The sequence below is a fragment of the Monodon monoceros genome, unplaced genomic scaffold, assembly GCF_005190385.1.
Source record: "Monodon monoceros isolate NGI ecotype Baffin Bay Population unplaced genomic scaffold, NGI_Narwhal_1 Super_Scaffold_3, whole genome shotgun sequence".
Classification (NCBI taxonomy): domain Eukaryota; kingdom Metazoa; phylum Chordata; class Mammalia; order Artiodactyla; family Monodontidae; genus Monodon; species Monodon monoceros.
Genome location: NW_021703780.1, coordinates 35,253,380 through 35,271,453, shown reverse-complemented (window position 1 = coordinate 35,271,453; position 18,074 = coordinate 35,253,380). Strand labels below are relative to the sequence as shown.

Below are 18,074 nucleotides of genomic sequence, written 5' to 3'. Positions count from 1 at the left end.
AGAAGAGGGCGTCGTGGTCACGGGGGTCACACCAAGGTTCCCGTCCAGACAGAAATACTTCCAAACTCAGGGATTAAGGAAGATTAAAAACAAAAGGCACTCTAGAAAGCGGTTAATCTCTTAAAGCCACCCTTGTCAGTTAGATACAGCAGATTTGAAACCATGGATGGCTAACGCCCCTTATGGGGGGAGATACACCTGTCCACGTGCGGCCCTGGCAGGGATTTAAACGCTCCACAGCTTTTCCACGAATCCTAAGTAGATTCATGCTGGCCCTTGGTGAAGTCTAAGAGCTGGAGAAGTCGGGCGAGGCTTGTGTTAAATCACTCTTTCTGGGCTGCTGCTCCCAGGCTGACGGTCACAAATTCCCCGTAATGAGCACTTCTGAAGGAGCCCAGGCAGACAGCGCCGCTAAATTAAGAGCAGAGGGGCCCAGGCCAGGGGAGAGGGAGTGTTTGCTTTGGCTGGGGAAGTGCCTGGGCCCCGGCCTGTGTGTTTGCCTGCCAGGGAGGCCTGATAAGTGGGCTGTGTAGAAAGCGCTGCGCGGTGGGACCTGGGCCATCTGTGCATCGGGAGAGGCTGCACCTGCTGCCTCTCAGCCCCGACCTGGCCGGAGAGGGACCCTTTGTCACCCTGTTTTCAGCTTCCTTGTGGCCCCATGGTCACTAAGAACCTGGAATTATTTTCCTTCCCTTGAGAATAAAAATTGAACCCTCGAACTTCTGTTTGTTTTGATGAATTACTTCCAGGCTGCTGTTTGTTTGGAGAACAAAGCTCCCCAGCTGCAGGGAGGGTGGAGGCCAAGAGAAAACACCCGCCAGCAGGGTGGCTTTCCAGACAGCATGGCCCAGTGGAGAGAGCACGGGAGGCCAGGGTCCTCCTGGCTCTGCCATTTGTGAGCAGTTTCCTCTCCTGTCAAAAGGGGGATCACACTCTTGGCTCTGGGTAATTTACAGGAGTGTTGAGGGAATGATATATGTGAAAGAAACGTATAACTGGTAACCTGCCATACGCATTGTAATAAAAGCGCCCCAGTCTTCGGCCCAGCTTTCTGCACCAGCTGAGCCTGGTGTCAGCAGGAAGACACCATCCTGACATAGACCTTGGGTGTCTGCCTCTTCTCTTCTGAGAAGGTTGGATGATCACATCTGTATTACGTGTACAAAAGCTAAGTAAACATAACATTAAAGTATTGCTTATTTGTAGACTTCTTGACAGGACAAATAACGGTTGATTTTTATGAATTTGTTCACTGAGGGGTGTGTCTCCCAGCCCCAAAAGCCAACACTCCCTCCACTTATGTCCTGGACATCATCCCGTCCAATTCCTCAAAGAACTTTCTCCTGCAGTTTTGGTCCTCTTTCCCAAATCATAAATTCCCTCCCCCCGCCACACCCAGCACTGGGCCTTTCCTTTCAGTATATAAGCGAGTCTTCATGACCCTCACGTGTCCTGTTCAGGCGGCGGGTAAGTCCCGGCCACCCTCCCCCTGGACCTTCCTGGGAAGGTGCTTCCCTGAGAAGTGAGCCGCTTCTGGCCCTCCACAGCCTACACTACATGCAGCAGCCAGAGCAAGCTTTCGAAAGCACTGATCAGATCACATCACGCTATGGTTCAAATTCTTCACAGAGCTCCCACCACTCCTGGAATGGAAGCCAAGGCCCTTACCCTCACCTACAAGGTCCATGTGATCTGGCCCTGCTCCCTGGCTCGGCTCCCCCAGCCTGTAACCAAGCCAAGCTCCTTCCCCTCCAGGGCTGGTCACGTTCTGCTCTTCCCAGACTGAGTGGAAGGTTCCCTTCCAGAACCGCATGGCTACGCCATCCTCACTCTTCAGCCATCAGTTTCAAGCTCTCCCCCCACCACCGTGTCCCTGGGGATCTCTACACATTACATATTTCAGCTACTTTAAAGCACTTGTTGGCACCTCGGATGACCTTATGTCTTTGTCGATGTGGTCATTGTCTGTCTTCTTCCTTCCAGAATGTAAAGGGCTTGAGTCTGTCCTGTTCACTGATATGGCCCCAGCACTGGTACAGGGCCTGACATACAGATGGTGCCTAATAAATGCAGTGTTCATTCACTGATTGGCTGTTCAGTATTGTTCTGTGTCTGATACATATCATTAGAGTATTTGGGGGAGAGATGGGGCCTTGGAGAGCACTGAATCTGAATTCAATTGTTTTTCTTTTTTAGACAAGGAACCTGAGGATGAGAGAAGGCAAGTTATGTGGTCAGGGCGTCACGGCAGGTTGGTGGCAGAGATGGCGGGTCCCAGGTCTCAGAAAAGACCTGACAATGGCGCTGATGCTGCTGGTGCTAGTGGTGAAGAAGAAAGAACAGTCAGCGGGCCGGCATCCCAGCGAGGGTGAGGACGATATGATAAAGGCCACCCTTTCCTGGGGGTGCTCTGTCCACGTGCAAACCTCCTACTATCTAAACTGCAGGGAGTTGGCGGTGAAGCTGCGTGTAGGCCTCTCGGGGCAGGGGTCGGACATCATAGGATCCAGGTCAGCTGTTTCACCCATCAGGGTGCCTTGCTGCCATGTGAAAGCAATGCCGAGTCTGACTAGTAGCCTTTGCATTACAGTGCTGGGATGAGGCTAAGACTAAAAGCGGGGCTGGGGTAGGGGGCCCCGGATGGAGTCTAGTCCCTGTGTGTCTCCAGGGAGAAGGAAGGAGACGAGAAGCCCTGTCCACGGTGGCTGGGCAGGTGCCAAGACGAAGGGGAGAGGTCAGTGATGGAGGCCAGGAAGGGTCTTCTCTTTCTCATCCTGTTTCTGACACACCACATATTTCTTCTGTAACTGTTACCATGTCCTCAGGCCTGAGCTTTTAAGTGGTGTTTACATCTCCAACTCGCTGGCAAGGACCACGCTCCAAAAGGAGAGTGAAATTTTAAGCCTGGGGTTAAACAAGTTACCAAACCATCACTCAGCCCTTCCTGTTTGGAGAGGGCTGGGCAGAGGGGAGTGGGCTCTGGGGACAGGCAACAAGAGGAGCTGAAGATCTGGAGGAGGGAGAGCAGCTTTGCCAAGCAGGGCAGGGGCACCTGGGCCAGCCACCACCTTGGCCTGTCTCGGTGTGTCCGATGCTGCCTTCTGGGGCTTTCTCCAGGAGGAGGCCGAGGCAGGCACATGTGAAGTGACTGCAAGGCCAGGCCCGAGGCTTTGGGAACATTCGGGAAGCTTCCAGCTTCCTCGGCTCTAGCCTCCCCCCCTCGCCGCCCCTTGACCATTGGCACTGGAGGAGCTGCCAGGGAAGGTGCACTGACCTGTCCTCTGCAGGATGCTCTGTCTGGCCTTGATGAACGCCAGGATGTCGGAGTCTGTCCGGCTGTCCCCCGTGAGCGGGACCGACGACACTGGCCTCTCCGGGATCCTGGGGACAAGCACAGGTCACACTTTACCACGCCTTATGTTTGGCCCCAGCGCTCACCTTTCCATAGTGCTTTCCCACGTTCACTGACTGGATCTCACCCAGGGGCTGCGGGCTCCTGCCTCCTCGCCCCCCTCCTTCTCTGAAGCCCCTCCAGCAATCCTTCTGCACCCAGATGAGGCACGTGTCCCCCAGTCCTTTGGCTCAAACCCTTAGTGGCTTCTCATCACTCTTGGAATGAAATTCAAACTCCGTCTCTGTGTGATGTGGGCCCATTCACTGTGCTCCGGCCACCCTGCTACTCTGTTACACCAAGTTCCTTCTGGCCTCAGGCCCTTTGCCTCGCTGTCTCCTCTTCCTGGGCTGCTCTCCCCTCAGACCCTTACACAGCAGCACAGACTTTCTCTCAGCATCTTCTCCATCCCCTCACCCCACCTTCCTCTCCCTGCACCCACACCCTCCCCCCACCCTGCCCCTAACTTACCCAAACCAAGCCCATTCTACCTGGGGCCAGATTCCTTTAGCACCCAACTTAGATGTCGTATCCTTTAGGATGTGTCCCCACTGCATCCCCATCCCCTACCATGGCTTAGCTAGTTGCTCCTGAGACAGAAATAAGTCTTCTCCCTTCTCTCCTTAAAAACAGAACCATAATATTTAGCCCAGCAAGTTGCCACATTAAAAAATGGCATTTCCCAGCCTTCTTTGCAGCTATGTGTGGTCAGGTGACCAGGTTCTGGCCAATGAGATTTGTAAGAAGTGAAATCCCCTTAAAAAGGGAGGGATGCATGTCACCTTCTCCCTCCTCTTTTTCCATCCACCTCCTATACATAAAATCCCCCTTGAGAAAATTCAAAGCAAGGTACTCTCCTGGCTCTGCCAAGCGTCCATCCTCACACCTGTCACTCCACACAGCAGGTGACAGTATCCACTCTCTTAGAAGGCAGTGAGGATTATAAATAGCAAAGGGTTGTTCACTATCACATGTAATTTTTGGCGTTCCAGCTGCAAGTCAGTGAGAAGTGCTAAAGCAGAGTTGCGGCAGGGAGACTGGGACAGATCTGGAGCTGTGTGTTCTGTCCAGGGTTGGGAGGGACGGTGGGTGGAATTCACCCTTGGACGGCCTACCTGCCACGGGAAGAAGGGCATGCAGGTATTCTAGTCAGAGGGCATGGAGACACGTGCTGGGGAGAGGCCTCGCCGGCTTTGTTCATCCTGGAGTGAATGGCTCACAGGCCTGAGGCCAGGCTTCTCAACTCCATGCCCTTCCCTGCCTGGGGACTCTGCACAGGGCTGGTGGGCCACGTGGAACAGCCCCTGGGCTGGCTCCTGTTCCTTGAATGGCCCCAGGTATGTCATTTACAAGGATACATGAAGCCACTCTGCCTGCATGGGGCCCCAGCGACCCTGGGGAAAATTCCTTGGCTCTGGGAGTTGGCATCTGTGAGAGATCCCAGGGAATTCCTGGGGTACCACGGCGGAGGCCTGCCCTGGGCTCTGTCTGTGAAGCCACCGCACAAGGGGCTCCTTGGGTTGTGAGGGAAGCAGATTGGCGATTTCAGCCTGCTGTACCCACAGCAGTGGCTGTCACAGGTGTCAGAGAGGGAAGACCACAGACCTGTCCTCCAGGGGGGTGCTGGGGCTGCTCTGCTCCTGGCTGTGCAGGAGGGGGCCAGGCGAGGGCAGGATTTTGCTGGCATATACGTCACTGCAAGAGACAAGTCAACAAAAGAAAAAGGTATGGGAGGAGGTTTACAGAAGAGAAATTTAGAGTTTATATCTAGGAGCTGTATGGACTGAAAGTTTGTCTCCCCAAAATTCATATGTTGAAATCGAATCCCCAGTGTGATGGTATCTGGAGGGAAGGTAATTGGAGGGAAGGTAATTAGTTTGGATGAGGTCATGAGGGTGGATCCCCCATTATAGGATCGATGCCCTTATAAGAAGAGGAGGAGAGATCAGAGCCGTCTCTCTACCAGGTGAGGGCACAGAGAGGAGGCAGTCATCTGTAAACCAGGGAGAGGGTTCTTACCAGAAGTGGATCCTGTGGACCTTGATCTGGGACTTTCCAGCCTCCAGAATTGTGAGAAATAAATAAGTCCCTGTTGTTTAAGCTGCTTAGTCTATGGCATTCTGCTACGGCAGCCCGAGCAGACTATGGCAGAAGCCAAGAATCCTCTGTTGTGGATGATGATTAGTCAGTTACACCAGAACACCACAGACTGGATGGCTTAAGCAACATGAATTTATTTCTCTCTGGAGGCTGCAAGTCTGAGATCAGGGTGTCAGCATGGTCAAGACTGCCGACTTCTCGTTGTGTTCTCACACGGTAGAAAGAGAGTGAGCTAGGTCTCTGGCCTCTTCTCATCAGGGCACTAATCCCATTCATGAGGGCCCCACCCTCATGACCTAAATGCCCACCTCCAAAGACTATCACTTTGGAGGTTAGACTTCAACATATGAATTTTGGGAGGACACATTCAGTTTATAACATTCTGCCCCTGCCCCTCCCCCCATTCAAGTCCTACTCATGTAAAATACATTCATTCCATTCCACCAGCCCCCGACTTATGCCAGCATCAACTCTAAAGTCCAAAATCTCATCCATTGAAATATCATCTAAATTAGATATGGGTGACACTCAAGGTATGCTTCATCCTAAGGCAAAATGCCTTGCCAGCTGTGGACCTGTAAAACCAGACAAGTTATGTGCTTCCAAAATGCAATGATGGGACAAGCATAGGATAGACATTTCCATTCCAAAAGGGAGAAACAGGAAAGAAGGAGGGAGTGACAGGTCCCAAGCAGGTCCAAAACTTAGCAGTGCAAACTTCATGAGATCCTAGGGCTTGAGAACAATCCTCTTTGGCTTGACACTCTACCCTCCGGACCCACTGGGGTGAGGGTCCTGTCTTCTGGACCCATGGGTGGAGTTGCTGCTGAGCTCTGCTGGGCAGGGGTCTTGCCCTCATAGTTCTGCTGTTCGGCTCCACCCCCACAGCCTTGGGCAGAGGCTGTCTGGATTGTTGAAAGCAAGGCTATCGTCTCCCTTTTTGAAATGGAGGAGGCAGCTGTGATGATCTCTGAATTGCCTTTGGGGTAATTCTTCCCTTGTCTTGAAGGATAGTGCCCATTCACAACGGAATAGTTCTATGGTCCTGTCCTGTGAGGTCCAAGAAGTCCACCAGCCTTCCTTTCTTCCTCCCATCTCCTTCCGCTTCAGTTCAGTCTGGCAGTTTTTCTGCTGGGGAGGCTGATGAAGTCTGGGATTCACACCCACACTAATCTCCTAGCGTTCTCTTCTGAAGACGTTTTCTCATTTTTTTGCTGTACGGATAGGCTGAGAGTTTTCCGAATCTTTAAGTTCTAGTTCCTGTTTGCTTAATAATTCCATTTTCAAATCTTTCCTCTTTTCCTGTATTTTGCTGTAAGCAGTCAGGAGGAGCCAAGCCTCCCCCTCAACACTTTGCTTAGAAATCTCCTCAGCTAAATGTCCAATTTTATCACTTGCAAGTTCTTCTTTCCACAAAACACTAGAACATGAACACAATTCAGCCAAGTTCTTTGCCACTTTATAACAAGATCACCTTTTCTTCACTGTCCAATAACATGTTCCTCATTTCTGTCTGAGACCTCACCAGAATGGCCTTTACCATCCATATTTCTACCAACATTCTCTACGTGATTATTTCCGTATTCTCTAAGAAGATAGCAGCTTTCTCTACAGCTCTCCTCTTTCCTTTCTGAGCCCTCACCAGAACTGCCTTTAAAAGTCCATTCGTGACAACCTCAGCATCTTCTAGCACATGCTTCAAAACTCTGACAGCCTCTACCCATTACCTGGTTCCAAAACTGCTTCTACATTTTTAAGTATCTGTTATAGTAACACCCCACTTCTGGTACTAATTTCTGACTGAGTCTCTTTGGGCTGCTATAACAAAATACCGTAGGCCGAGCGGCTTATAAACAATGGAAATTCATTTCTCACTGTTCTGGAGGCTGCAAGTCTGAGATCAGGGTGCTAGCGTGGTTGTGTTCTGGTGAGAGGCTTCTTCTGGGTTGCAGACTGCCAACTTCTTGCTGTGTTCTCACATGGTAGAGTGAGCTAGGACTCTGGCCTCTTTTTATAAGGTCACTATTTCCATTCTCGAGGGCCCCACCCTCATGACCAAATTAGGTCCCAAAGGCCCCTTCTCTTAATACCCTCACATTGGGGATTAGAGTTCAACATATGAATTTTGGGGACACATTCAGTCTATAACAGATGGTTTATACACTAATTTTCATTGCTAGAGCATTGCATGTACCAGCTGTGGTCGTGGAACAAAAACAACAAGGATCACAACCGTCATTTATAGACACTGTCTGCACACCAGGTCCTGGGAGGGGGCTCTGCAAACATCACGCTATTTAATCCTCTCAATAGCCTCACCATCCCCATTATATAGATGAGAAAGCTGAGGCTTAGAGAGGTCAAAGAAATTCTAAAAGTTGCCCAGTGGTAAGTGGCAGTATCTGGATCTAATCACAGCTCTGTGAGGCTTCAGAACTTGTGCTTTATTAACCGGACTCAGCTCTGGCATTCTGAGGAAACACATGCTGGAGACACATGGCTTATCCCTGGCCACATGGACCGACCCTGGGGGGCCCGGGCTGACCGGCTCTGTGCTCCCTGAGTGAGGAGTTAGACCCAACAGCTCATGCAGATGCAGTTTTGCCCATTTAATTGATGTGCGCTCCTTGCCTTGGATTCTCAGTTGGGAAACAGTGGAGCCCAACAGCACCCCTTGGGAGGTGGAGAGGCAAGCTATCCTGGTTTGTCAGTGACATGAAGGGATCCACTCCCTTGCTTTGCAGTGTCCTACCTAGACACAATATCAGAGCAGAAAGAGGCCTCCGAAGTCACCTCAGAACCCTCATTTCACAGATGGGGACTCTGGGGTTGACTGGCAGGCAGGGTTAGAGACAGGTGCTCTGGCTTTGCTCAGCACGCGTCAGCAGCCCCAGGCTCTCCACAGGCCCAATAACCTACTGTCCCAGCCGTGAGCACTGCTTCCTCTCCAGCTCCTGTCTCCTGCCCTCTCCTGTCTCAGCCAGGGCAGGGCCTCTTACCCTGGGCCTGCCTCCACCGTCTCAGGAATGTGGGTCCTACAAACGGGAAAGGAAATCAGAGCCTGGGATTCCCCCCCCCCCCCCTCAGATGTCTATTTCCCAGTATCCCAGAGACTCTGCACTGAGTCTTTGGGTGAGCTGAGCATCTGTGCTGTCTGATGAGGGTCACTGTAGGACCAGAGGCAGCCACAAGGTGGCAGGCTCTGCACGCCTTTCTTTGGAGAACAGAGGCAAGTTCCTAGGGTTCCTTCTGAATGGTTCCTGGTGCAGGCCTCAACTAGGGAAGGAGAAAGGGCTTTCCATCCCGCAGGTGCTGCAATGACACCAGGTCACGGTCAGTTTGGAAGCTGCAGCAAGTCTTGCAAGATCAAGCCACTGGCACACAAATGGCTCATGAACTCAATGGTTTCCCAGCCGAGCCTTTTCTAAGATTCCAGGGAGTGCTCACAGGTGCTAACTGTTGAGGGCTGGGAGTGGGTGGAAGAGGGCAGAGATGGAGGTGACAGGACAGATGGGGGCATCCAGCACCCTCTGCAGAGGCCCAGCTGCCCATCCCGTTGCCTAGAGCAGCTCCCGCAGGAGGATGACGCAGTGTGATGGCTTGGGGCTCCTCCAGCCCCGAGGCTGCAGGAGCATCCCTGGATGCCATAGCTCGGCCTCTGAACCCTCAGGGTCATACCATGACTTTTGTCCTCTCTCCTGACCCACGAGCCTTTGACGGTGAATTCACTTCTCACGCTGACGTTCCTTCCGGAGAGAGCGCACAACAGCCATCAGAATTAATCATCTCTTCCTTCACAAGGATTAGTAAGTAATATTAATTAGGCCTCCTAATGATGGTTGCCCATCAGAGTGTTGTGAATTTAGTGTGATCAGCCCACAGGCCCAGAGCATCCCTGGGGAAGTGATGAAATCAAGTTTCTGTCAGAACCCGAGGAGCAAGAGGACCAGCCCCCGGGCTGCAATGGTTCCATCAGGAGCAGCGTCTCTGGAGCTCAGGGGAGACAGGCAGCTGGACTCTCACTCTCCTGTTCCAGCAGCTCTTCAGCGGCCCCAGGACACTCGCCTGCTCATGGAAGAATAGTGTCAGAGGGACCTCGATGCATCTTACAGATGAGACGAGGGGATCCCAAAGGGGGAGCTGGCTTGCCCGAGGGCCAGCACCCAGAAGAGCACCCTTTGTGAAAGTCTAAACTGAGGGGACTCCTTGCAGGTAACCCATGGTGAGCTGATGGGCACCTTTGAGATCCAAGGTTCTGAATGTCAAGGTTAAGGATCTCTTGGCAAGCACATCCAGGGATCACCTTAACTTGGGATACCTAAGGAATATCTAGGAAGGCCAGGCCAGGATAGGCCCTGCCTCTCAGACAAGGTAGATGCTGGGGGAGGATTCTAACGGTGTTTCCCGAGGAGATCCTAGGAGGCCTTCCCAGTGGCCAGTTCTTAGACCCATTCCAGGGTGGACACTCTCTCAGAGAAGCTGGCAGAGGGATGGACAAATGGACAAACAATAGGGGGTGGCCTTGGCCTAGAGGGAGCGTGGGAGGAGGGGCGAGAAGCATCAGGAGGAGGAGGAGAAAAGGGGGAGAAAGAATGTAGGGGAAGGGTTAGGTAGAGAAAGAAAGTGGGGGAGGGCTTCCCTGGTGGTGCAGTGGTTGAGAGTCTGCCTGCCGATGCAGGGGACATGGCTTCGTACCCCGGTCTGGGAAGATCCCACATGCCGCAGAGAGGCTGGGTCTGTGGGCCATGGCCGCTGGGCCTGCGCGTCCGGAGCCTGTGCTCCGCGACGGGAGAGGCCACAACAGTGAGAGGCCCGTGTACCAAAAAAAATAAATAAATAAAAAGAAAGTGGGGGAAAGTGAGGGGAAGAAGGGAGTGAAGGAGTGAGGAGGAGAGAGGGGGAGAGAGGGGGAGGCAGGGGAGCATGGGGGGCCGGGGGGCAAGGAAGGAAGGAAAAACCGTGGCTCGACATGGAGCCTGGAGTTCAGGCTGCAGCTGCAGCTCGTCCCATTGTTAACCACAGAGTTCAGAGCATCACGTTCCCTTCCTGGGCCTCAGTTTTCTCATTAGTGAAATAGGATTGATTTCAGGGTTTCTCAACTGAAATGATGGGGCCAATCATCCCATCCTTGGATTGGAGTTCCCAATCCAAGGGAGCTCTGGTGTTCCAGTCAGAGGTTGGCCTTCTAAGGAGCCATAATTTTGCTCTTTGAAAATCTTGGTCTCTTGGGAAAATCAGATCGTGGACACATGGAAAGAGTGGGGACCCCAAGCAGGAGGACCTGGCACTTGGAGGAATATGAGGAAAACACATTTGTACAAAATAGTGCAGAATATGAGTGGGAAAATGTCACCTTCTACTAAACAACAGGATACGCATGTGTCCCTAAAGGACGGCCATGGTCATTAAGGTTAAAGGAAACTGATGTGAGGAGTGAGGGGAGAGGGGTGGCCAGATGCTGACAGGCCTGGGTTCCAACCCTGGTCTCACCTCTTATTAGCTGGGTGACCCTAGCAAGTTAATTGATCTCTCGGAGCTAGAGTGTTCGCATCTGTAAAATGGGTGCAATGATAGCACATATGTCACACACGTGTTCAGTTCCTGGCCCTTAGAGCCCTCGGTATATGACAGGAGATGTCATTACCGTAAGAGAGGAGAGCCTTGGAGAAGTCTCCTTGGAGAATTTAAGGACACCAACAACTAATCCTCCACAGTTGGCTGTTCATAGAGAATGTCTGCAAAGCCACGATGACCAGGGAAAGGGTCTCCTCCCTGCCTCACCCCTGGTAGAGCTCTGTGAGCTCTTCTCTGCCAGCTTTTTAAAGCAGTGGCAGGTGACTTCTTTATCAGAGGAGGAGCCCGAGACCTTGCCCTTGCCAGTCTCTAGCAGGACCCTTTTCCTCTCACCTGTCCACTGTAACCTTTCCGCCCACAATGAACGGTATCTGAACTACTGTGTGCGAAGGAATTTAGGGGTGCCGACCGCTCATAGCCGAGGTGTCTTAATAGACACTTTTCAGGACACTTGGTTATCTCTGCCGAAGGTTAGAGATCCCACCAGAGCACCGGCTGCCACCACAGATGACAGAGACTGAACAGCGCCCCGAGCCTGCCTGAGAGTCCGCTCCCCAAAGACCCTCCTTCCAGCATCATCAAAAGTGCTGGGGGTAGAGCTCAGGGAGCATGGTTTTGGGAGAAGCTCCTATAGGTAACCTGATACACGCCTTTGAAATTCAAGGTTCTGAGCTTCACTTGGCAGGCATGGTCTATGTCTACCATATAGCCCTGGAGTAGTTTCACCGGGCCTTTCCCAACACACACACACACACACTTCATTGTCTTGAAGCAAAAGAAAAATTAGAGCTGGAGCTTCCTATTTGCTGGGCAGGATACTCCTACCAGTAGGAGCTTGGAAGAGGTCAGAAAAGAAGCTGGAGAAATAGTCAGGGGTTCTGAGAAGCCTCACACTGGGGAGGAGGGCTTATTCTCGTGTGGTGGACACTCGAGAGGCTCGGATCGGAGCCAGAGCCAGAGCAATGACTGGGGGAAGCTCTGGGCTGGCTGGACTAGTGTTTTTTAAACATGCTCTGTGGAGTCCTGGGGTTTCAGGGAGGGGGCCCAGAGTGGGGCAGCAGGAAGGCATTAGGGGTTGGAAACTCAAGTATCCCAGAGATTAGCAGGTACCCAAGGGAAGGCACAGAGAGGGCAAGTGTGGGACACTAATGCCAAGCTCTGTATTGCCACGGAGAAGTGCAGTTGCCTACTTACACTGCCTTTAAGTTTTCTAAAAAAATGAATGGACTATTTTTCTTACAAAAGTTTTAGGTTTACAGAATATTAAGCAAAGAGTACAGAGAATTCGCATGTATCCTCTCTCTCCCGGCTTGTATTTTCCCCTATTACTAACATCTTGCATTAGTGTTGTACGTTTGTTACAACTGATGAACCATTATTATTAACTGATGTCCACAGCTTACGTCGGGGTTCACTCTTTCTGTTGTACGATTCTATGGATTTTGACAAATGCATACTATTGTATATCCATCATTACAGTATCCTACAGCATAGTTTCACTGCCTTAAAAATCCCCTGTGTTCTCCCTATTCATCCTTTCCAGCCCTGCCCTCTCTCCCGGCAACCACTGATCTTTCTACCTGTGCACATAGGTTTGCCCTTTCCAGAATGTCATAGCTGGAATCATACAGTATGTAGCCTTTTCAGACTGGCCTCATCGCTTAGTGATATGCATTTAAGTTTCCTCCACGTATTTTCATGGCTCAATAGCTCATTTCTTTTTATCATTAAATATGGATGTACCGTTTGTCTTGTTTTTCCATTCACCTTTTGAGGTACATCTTGGTTGCTTCCAGTTTTAGGCAATTATGAATAAAGCTGTAAACAACCATCTGTAAGTGTGGATGTACGTTTTCAAGTCATTTCAGTAAACACAAAGGGGCATGACCGATGAATCGCATGGTAAGAGTATGTTTAGTTTAGTAAGAAACCACCAAACTGTTTTCCCAAGAGGCTTTGCCATTTTGCATTCCCATCAGCAATGAACGAGAGTTCCTGTTGCTCCACATCCTCACCAGCATTTGGTGGTATCAGTTTTATTTTATTTTAGCCATTCTCATAGGTGTGGAATAGTGTCTCATTATTGCTTTAATTTGTATTTCCGCAGTGACATATGATGTGGAGCATCCTGTCATACACTTATTTGCCACCTGTATATCTTCTTTGGTGAGGTGGCTGTTCAGATCTTTTGCCCATTTATATATGTTTTTCAAATATTTTCTCCCAGTCTGTGGTTTATCTTTTCATTCTCTTAACAGTGTCTTTCACAGAGCAGCATTTTCCATATGAATATAGTCAAACTTATCAATTTTTTCTTTCGTGGATCTACACTGCCTTTTAAAACACCAGCGTAGCCAAACAGAACATACCTTGCCGGCTGTTAACCTGGGGCTTAGGGGCTCACATAGGAGATGTTTCCTAAAGCTAGAATACAAGCCAAAGTGCTGGCCCTGAGGGCCAGGTTGGGGGATGTGAAGAGGTCCAGGGAAAATGTCAGCCAGGTGGTGGACAGCTCTCTGGTTGGCTGTTTTGTTTTGTTTTAAGAATAGTTTCAGATTTAGAGAAAAGTTGCAAAGATAGTACAGAGAGTTCCCCTATACCCCATACCCAATTTCCCTCATTATATAATCTTATATTAGTGTGGTACATTTGTCACAACTAAGGAACCAATACTGATACATTATTATTAACTACCGTCTGTTCGTTATTTGGATTTTCTTAGTTCTTCTGATCTAGTTCCCATCCAGGATAGCACATTACATTTGGCCGTCATATCTCCTTAGGCTCCTCTTGTCTGTGACAGTTTCTCAGAATTTTCTTGCCCTTCACAGTTTTGAGGAGTACTGGTCAGGTATTTTGTAAAATGCCCCTCGACTGGGACTTGTCTGACGTTTTCCTCATGACTCAACCAGGGTTATGGGTTTTTGAAAAGGAGACCACAGAGGTCATTGCCATTCTCATCACATCATCGGATCAGGGACACCGTCTGGCAACCCTCTCCCCAACCCCTTTTAAAAAGCTCTATTTCACATTTCCAACGTGAGAACTCAGCTCTGCTCAGACCCAGGCAAGGAGTGTTCCTTGGCAGTCGAGGCCGAGGCCCCACTCATGCTGGCCTGATCTCTGCCATGCGGACAGTGGGCCTGTCTCAGAGATGCAGGATGGATGAGGCAGGTGTCATTGGCTCTACCGCCCGCGCTGTGCGGTTGGAAAGAGACAATAACGTGGGTGGCATGAGAAGGAACCTGCCTTCAGAAGGTGTGTGTGTGGGAAGTATAGTCTGTGCTGGCTCATGCCATCACTCAGGGACACTGGCTCTGGGCGTCCTCACGGGAGGGTGCCCACGTCTCTCCTGAGTCTGTGCTAGGACAGAGTCACTAACCAGAGGTTCCTGGGTCCTGGCAGGCTGACTCCCCTCTGCCTTACCCAACATCCCCTCCACAGTTTCCCCCTCCCTCTCCCCTCCCACTACTGCCAACTGCTTCTTCCCACCCAGCGGCAGGACCAGGGCTTGCACAGTTTGGTTAAACTGCTTCTCTTGTCACTGTGGCAGTAGGTCCACTGGCTGTCAGAGCCGGAGGGAAAGAGCCGGGGTGGGGGGAGGGGGCGCGGTACTCCAGTAAAGCCTGAGAGCCACTGGCCTGAGTATTTTCAACTAATTTAACAGTGAAAGTCACTCATCTTCCCGGATCAGGCAGCCTACACTTAGAGCATCAAGGCTGGGTTGAGGAGAGGTAGGGCATCTTTTCTGGGCATCCCAACCCTGTCGCAGGGTTCTCCCCTTACCTTTTGCTAGAGAGAAGCTGGGACCTTTCGTGCTGGGATTCTGGCGTCTGGGGAAAGGGTTTCATGTGATTCAATGAATTCACTGCTGGGGAGTTTACCTGTTGGTCCAAGAGAAAGTTTCACAGTGTAAGCATGAATCTAATGACATGGGGCAAATGTCTTTGATGTTATTTCTTAAAGGGAAAAAGCCAGCTAGAAAAGTTGGTATGTACATGTGTGGGAAAAAAATAAATCTAGAGGTAGTCATGACCTTAATGAGGGGCATCAAAACATTCTCTTTGGACGGCAGGATAATGGGTAATGTTTGATTCATTCTTTGTGCTTTTCTGTGTTTTCTAAGTTCTCCATATTGAGCCTGTATTACTTTTTAAAGTTAAGAAAAAGTGTTTGAAATGTGATCTGACAGTTCTCCAGAACTCCTTTCTGGCTTTGCTTTCCCTCGTCCCAAAGACATGCTGGCAGAGTCGGGAGCGATGCATTCATCATGCGTCATGCATGTGGGGGCAGCTCCAGCAGGGTCCTGGAAACCTTGCGTGTCTCCACACAGGTCTCCTGAGCAGCGGTTAAACCCCAGCTGATCTGAGTCTTAGCAGAGTGCCCCGCGCTTCTCCCAGGACATGAGAGCACGGGAGGCTGGTGAGCAGCTGCTGCCAGCCCGTCTCCCACTTCCTCCCCATCTCGCTCAGAGGCCGTCATGGGGCAGTTTCTCATCACCTCCTATGTTCTAGTGAGGGTTAAGGCTTTTTGCCTGCCCCACTCAGGGTACATCCGCCGGCTATAAAATGGCTTAGTGGCTGCATGGAATTGCTACAGGGCGCCCCATCATCCCTGCTGTGGTCACCTGGTCCCTTCTGTTTCAATGACATCCTGTGGGGTGGAGGGCACAGGCTACCTGCCTTTCACTGTCTATGCAAGTAATAAACGGTCTGAATCCATCAGCCTCGACTGGGTCATACGGGATGATGGGAGAACCCTCATCACTGTCCAGTGGCCGGATGCCCATGGGCACCAGCAGTGGCTGACGGTCTCACCCACTGATGACCTCCCGAGGGAGGCTTCTTAACTGGAGAGCAGGGGCACTGTGAACGTGACTGGGAACCAATGACATCTTTATTCTTCCTAACTTCTACCTGAAATTTAACATATCTTTCGATGATTAAATGTAGACAACAAACCACAGTAGAATGGGTGGTACCAGTGACTCCGCCACCAGTAGAAATGACAGATATTTTCAGATCACGTTACAGTTATTGCAGAAATCTTGAAATACTGTGTTCATCACTCCTTTGAAATTGTGGTAAATATTGAGCCCCCCAGATCTTATTAATTAATGCATCTGTAAAATGGTATACATATTACTATACCATAACTGTGCTGCTAAAATATTGTGATAACTGTATTTCCATATTATTGGTTTTATTTGTCATCTTGTGTATTTAACTTTATCCAAATATGTTTCTCCATCGTCTGGTCACGAGGCCACTCGGTAATGTATGGGTTACTGCTCGGTTGTGTCCTTGGGACGCTATCTTCGCTGGCTCTCAGTTTCTTGTCCTTAAAATGACACAATCAGCCTGTTAGAGAATTTCTAAGGGTTCTTCCAGCCACAAAAGTGGTAGGATTATGTGTATGTCATCTCTTTTATTATACACAGCTGAGGGGTCACATGAGGACAGTTGGAACTGGGGGTGTGTACTAACATTTCTTAACAGGTTCTTTAGCCTTCATAATATTATAGAGAACTTCTAGGAATTTGTCTAGGAAATATGCAAAAATGTATCTTCAAATACTTTTCTAGTGAAACGACCCCCAAACAACCTAAGCATTAAACAATAGGAGATTAAATATATTAGAATAAATCCATATGCTTGAACAGTGACAGCACTGGAATGATGTCATGGCATCATGCCATGGAAGAGGTGGCATGCTGGACAGCTAAGTAAAAACAAAAGCCGTTTGTGATACTTGAAGACTAATATGATTCTATTTTTATAAAAGCATAAGGATGTATATGCATAAAAATATAAAATAATATAATCCAACATATTAATATCGATTATCCTTAAATGGTGGGATTATGGTGATTTTACCTTGTGTTTTTCTGTATTTTCTAAAATTTATACCATATATATATATATACACACACACATACGTGCATATATATGACTGTAATAAAGAACAATCAGTGTTGTCACTATGTCTCAGGAAGCAATGGTGGCAATCCATCGGCTTGGGGAGCTACACCTCCCACTCCCTACATTTCTATGCGTCAGGCACTAGCAAGGAAACAGTGAGCCCCTGACCACTCACGTTCCTTGTTACTAAAACGAGCCCTTGCTTCAGGAGGTAGGGGCTGAGAGCACGTGCACTGCGGGTCTAAGCCCCCATTCTTTTTCCTCTGCTCCCCCCCACCATGGGGCTGGGGGTCTGGCCCCTCCCTGTCTGCCCTGACGTTCCTCAGGCCCCAGAAGGAGGGTGGGCTCTGGGGCAGTGAGGGGCATGGCTGCCAGTACCTGCAGGCTGGTGGCCTCCTCTGCCCACCAGGCTTCAAACTCTTTCTGCAGCTTCACCTTGGCTTTGTCCATGAGTAGCTGCAAATGCTCAATCTCCACCTTCAGCGCCTTCAGGCGCGTGAACATTGCTTTATACCTGCAGTGGAGTCAGAGAGGAGTCTTGAAAGTCACTGGCAGGGAGGGAGGGCTCTAAAGAGACTGGCGGCGGCAGGGCCTGAGCCTCAGAAGCCTGGCCATGCAGCCTTGGTGCCTGGGGCTGGGACCTTACAGTTGCCCACCCAGGCCAGAGTATGGCGCCAGCATGTGAGCCCACAGCCAGGTATTTCTGTCCAGTGGGCCGTGGGGCTCTGTGTGTGACAGGACTAACCCCTCTCCAGGAAGGATAAGTACCATTACTGGGCACTGACGGGCAGGCATTGCTCTAGGCCCTTGCCGTCTATAAACTCATTTAATCCTCTTCACAGCCCTATGAGGAAGGCGCTGTTATATCATCTCCCCTTTACAGACTTGGAACCTGAGGCATGGAGAGGTTGAGGAACTTGCTCTATGGCACCGAGCTAATAAACAGAGGAGCCAGGGTTTGAACCCAGGCCATCTGGGGGTGGGGGCAGTGTGACAGGGGGCGCTCAGGGTACATGCCTAGCCAGCCCAGGGGTGGGTGGTGTGTGTTACAGTGACAGCATTGCCCCCTTGAGAGTAAGGAAGGTTTC

The 18,074-nt window shown here is 50.4% G+C and overlaps 1 protein-coding gene across 1 annotated transcript in view; it reads right to left on the bottom strand.

The window, feature by feature from the left end:
• Window positions 1-3,206: 3,206 nt before the first annotated feature.
• KIF6 (kinesin family member 6) overlaps window positions 3,207-18,074 on the bottom strand; it is a 377,832-nt gene continuing 362,964 nt past the window's right edge. Inside the window, exons 18-21 of the mRNA XM_029243281.1 lie at window positions 17,365-17,500; window positions 14,852-14,949; window positions 4,997-5,086; window positions 3,207-3,381 (exon numbers count right to left, since the gene is read on the bottom strand). Of these exons, the coding sequence (XP_029099114.1) occupies window positions 3,207-3,381; window positions 4,997-5,086; window positions 14,852-14,949; window positions 17,365-17,500 (499 nt within the window). The remainder of the gene's footprint in view (window positions 3,382-4,996; window positions 5,087-14,851; window positions 14,950-17,364; window positions 17,501-18,074) is intronic.